Source organism: Marmota marmota, unplaced genomic scaffold (genome assembly GCF_001458135.2).
Source record: "Marmota marmota marmota unplaced genomic scaffold, marMar, whole genome shotgun sequence".
Classification (NCBI taxonomy): domain Eukaryota; kingdom Metazoa; phylum Chordata; class Mammalia; order Rodentia; family Sciuridae; genus Marmota; species Marmota marmota.
Window position 1 is genome coordinate 26,446,209 of NW_026000249.1, and position 2,482 is coordinate 26,448,690.

Sequence of the window (2,482 nt, forward strand, 5' to 3'; positions counted from 1 at the left end):
CCCCAATGAGCAGCTCCGTGGTCTGAAAGGGCAGGGAAACAGTCCAATGAGCATCACCGCAGAGGAGCCAATCAGCTAGATGTTGCTGGGGCCGCTGTGAGCCAATCATCAGCCGGCAGCTGGAAGTTTGCTGGCAGCTGGAAGTTTGCTGGGGCCCCTTTGGCTGTGGCTCTCAACACTTTCCCTTCTTTAACTGTACATTGGACATAGCTTCCAGTATTTCATAAAGGAATATACCAAGTTAGGAAAGTCAACATACTTAGCTTAAGCTTCCCACCAGGTAATAATAATATGGCCATTTGCTGTCCAGAAGCATTCACTAATCAGGGGTCAGTTTTACTTAAGCCAGGTTACCTGGTAACATACCTAACACACTACCTTCATCAAATTACCAGGAAAACAGAACTTGAAAATTTCCCTACAAATGTATTCATTCATGTTTTGTTAACTCCTTATTAACAGAAAAAGTTCTTGTCCTTTAGCTTATTTTACTTTGGCCTCAGTAAAGACAGGTAAAAGTTGATTTTTCCCCTCTCCTGTATGGTATGATAGGATCTGTTTTTGTATGAAACATCAGTATTCCTGTCACTCCAATGGCCTGTCCTTTATTCTTGTTTTTGCACAAGGTCAGAGAAAGTTACAGAAAGATGGGCATTAATCAATGCAAATAAAATAACTAGAAAACTCATGCCTAACATTTTGGCAGCTCACAATCCCAACCCTTTCAGAAACTGACTAGCCACTTTACTGGGTCATTGAATCAGCCAGGCTTCCTCTGGTTTAGGGGTGAGGGCAACACTTTTTATTAGAAAAAAATACTGAGCTAATAAATCCCTTGGTGAACTTTCTGAGTGCTTTTGTCTCAGAAAACAGGGCATTCCCTCTCTGAGCACCATGTATGCAGACACTCAGAAGAGGCTACCATGGGGTTGAAGTTGGTATGAATCTGAGTCAATTTGGGTTGCAGTGGCCTAGAACCATATTGCTCCTTGTCTTCCACAGATCAAGGACACCTTTCTGAGGACTTATACGGATGCTATGCAGAACTACAATGGCAATGATGAGAGGAGCCGGGCCGTGGACCACGTGCAGCGCAGTGTAAGTTCCAGGGAAGGAGATTGGCATGGGATCTGCCTGCAGGGTCTGGGCTGAGTCTTGTAGGCAGCCAGTAGGTTGGGCTAGCAGCATTTGCTGTGAATTTCCATTCTTTAGCTCTTGGTCAAGTTCCATTTTCAAGAGTTGACACTGGTATTTGTCTAGGCTCCATTTCTCCAGGTAATTAATGTCAAAGAGGGCCACTCCCTTGAGTAAGCTGTGTATCAGTAAGGATTGTGAGCATTCTGATGACAGCTTATTTGCCCTTACAATCTGAATCCTGGGAAAGGATTTAGGCAGAGAGTAGACGACAGCCTAGCTTTGAGTTGGTTTCCAAAGGCTGGCTCTCTGGAATCAGTGTCTTTAAGATAGAGAGCTTGGATGAGCTGCATCCACCATCTAGGGCAGTGTATGGAGAAACAGAGGAATCTGGCAGGTGTGGGAATGGCCTGGGCTGCCGGGAGGCTCTCAGGGTGACAGGTGCTAGAGTACAAGCCTGATTGCCCATCAGGATTACCTAGGAAGGTTTTTGGCTTTGAGTTTTCTTGTTCTAGTTTTTTTTAATATTACAGAAACAGTATTTAAAATTATTTTGATATTTTATTGGTGCATTTAAAATTATACAGAATGTTAGGGTTCATTGTGACATATTCGTACATGCACACAACATAATTTTATGCATTAGATTTTCCAGTACTTCCCTTCTTCCTCCCTCTGACCCCCTTCATCTACTCTACTTGTCTCCTTTCTATTGATTCATTTTTAATTGATGCACTATAATTATACATAAAATGATTCATTATGCTATGTCCGTACACGCACATAGCATATTTTGGTCAATTTTGTTCCCTAGTACCTCTCCTTTTCTTCCCTTCTTCCCTCCCTCTTGATTCCCTTCCTATACTCTACTTTTCTTTTAATTTTGTGAGATCTCCTTTTTTTACAATTCATTTTCTTTCTCAACTTCCACATATGAGAGAAAACATTCAACCCCTGACTTTCTGAATCTGGCTTATTTCACTTAGTATGATGTATTCCAGTTCCATCCATTTATCAGAATTTCAAACTTCAAGTAAAATTTCAAGAAAAATTGAAAGAATATTACAATAAACTGTATACCCTTTGCCCAAACTCAACAACTAGATATATTTCTGTCTTATTTATTTTAATATTTTCTACATGAGGGATTGGAAGACCTTTTCTGTGAAGGTTTATTTTAGGCTATGAGGGCCTTATACTCTGTCACAACTACTCTGCTGCTGTAGCACAAAAGCAATCACAGAAATAGCTAACAAATAGGTGTGGTTGTGTTTCAATAAAACTTTATTCACAAAACAGGCAGCTGATGGGCTGTGGATTGCCAAAGCCAGCTCTCTCTCTCTTTCTT

The 2,482-nt window shown here is 41.1% G+C and overlaps 1 protein-coding gene across 1 annotated transcript in view; it reads left to right on the plus strand.

Annotated features, from left to right (window-relative positions):
* Window positions 1-2,482, plus strand: part of Tspan7 (tetraspanin 7) — a 123,326-nt gene that overhangs the window by 107,136 nt on the left and 13,708 nt on the right. Inside the window, exon 4 of the mRNA XM_048796390.1 lies at window positions 976-1,098. Within this exon, the coding sequence (XP_048652347.1) occupies window positions 976-1,098 (123 nt within the window). The remainder of the gene's footprint in view (window positions 1-975; window positions 1,099-2,482) is intronic.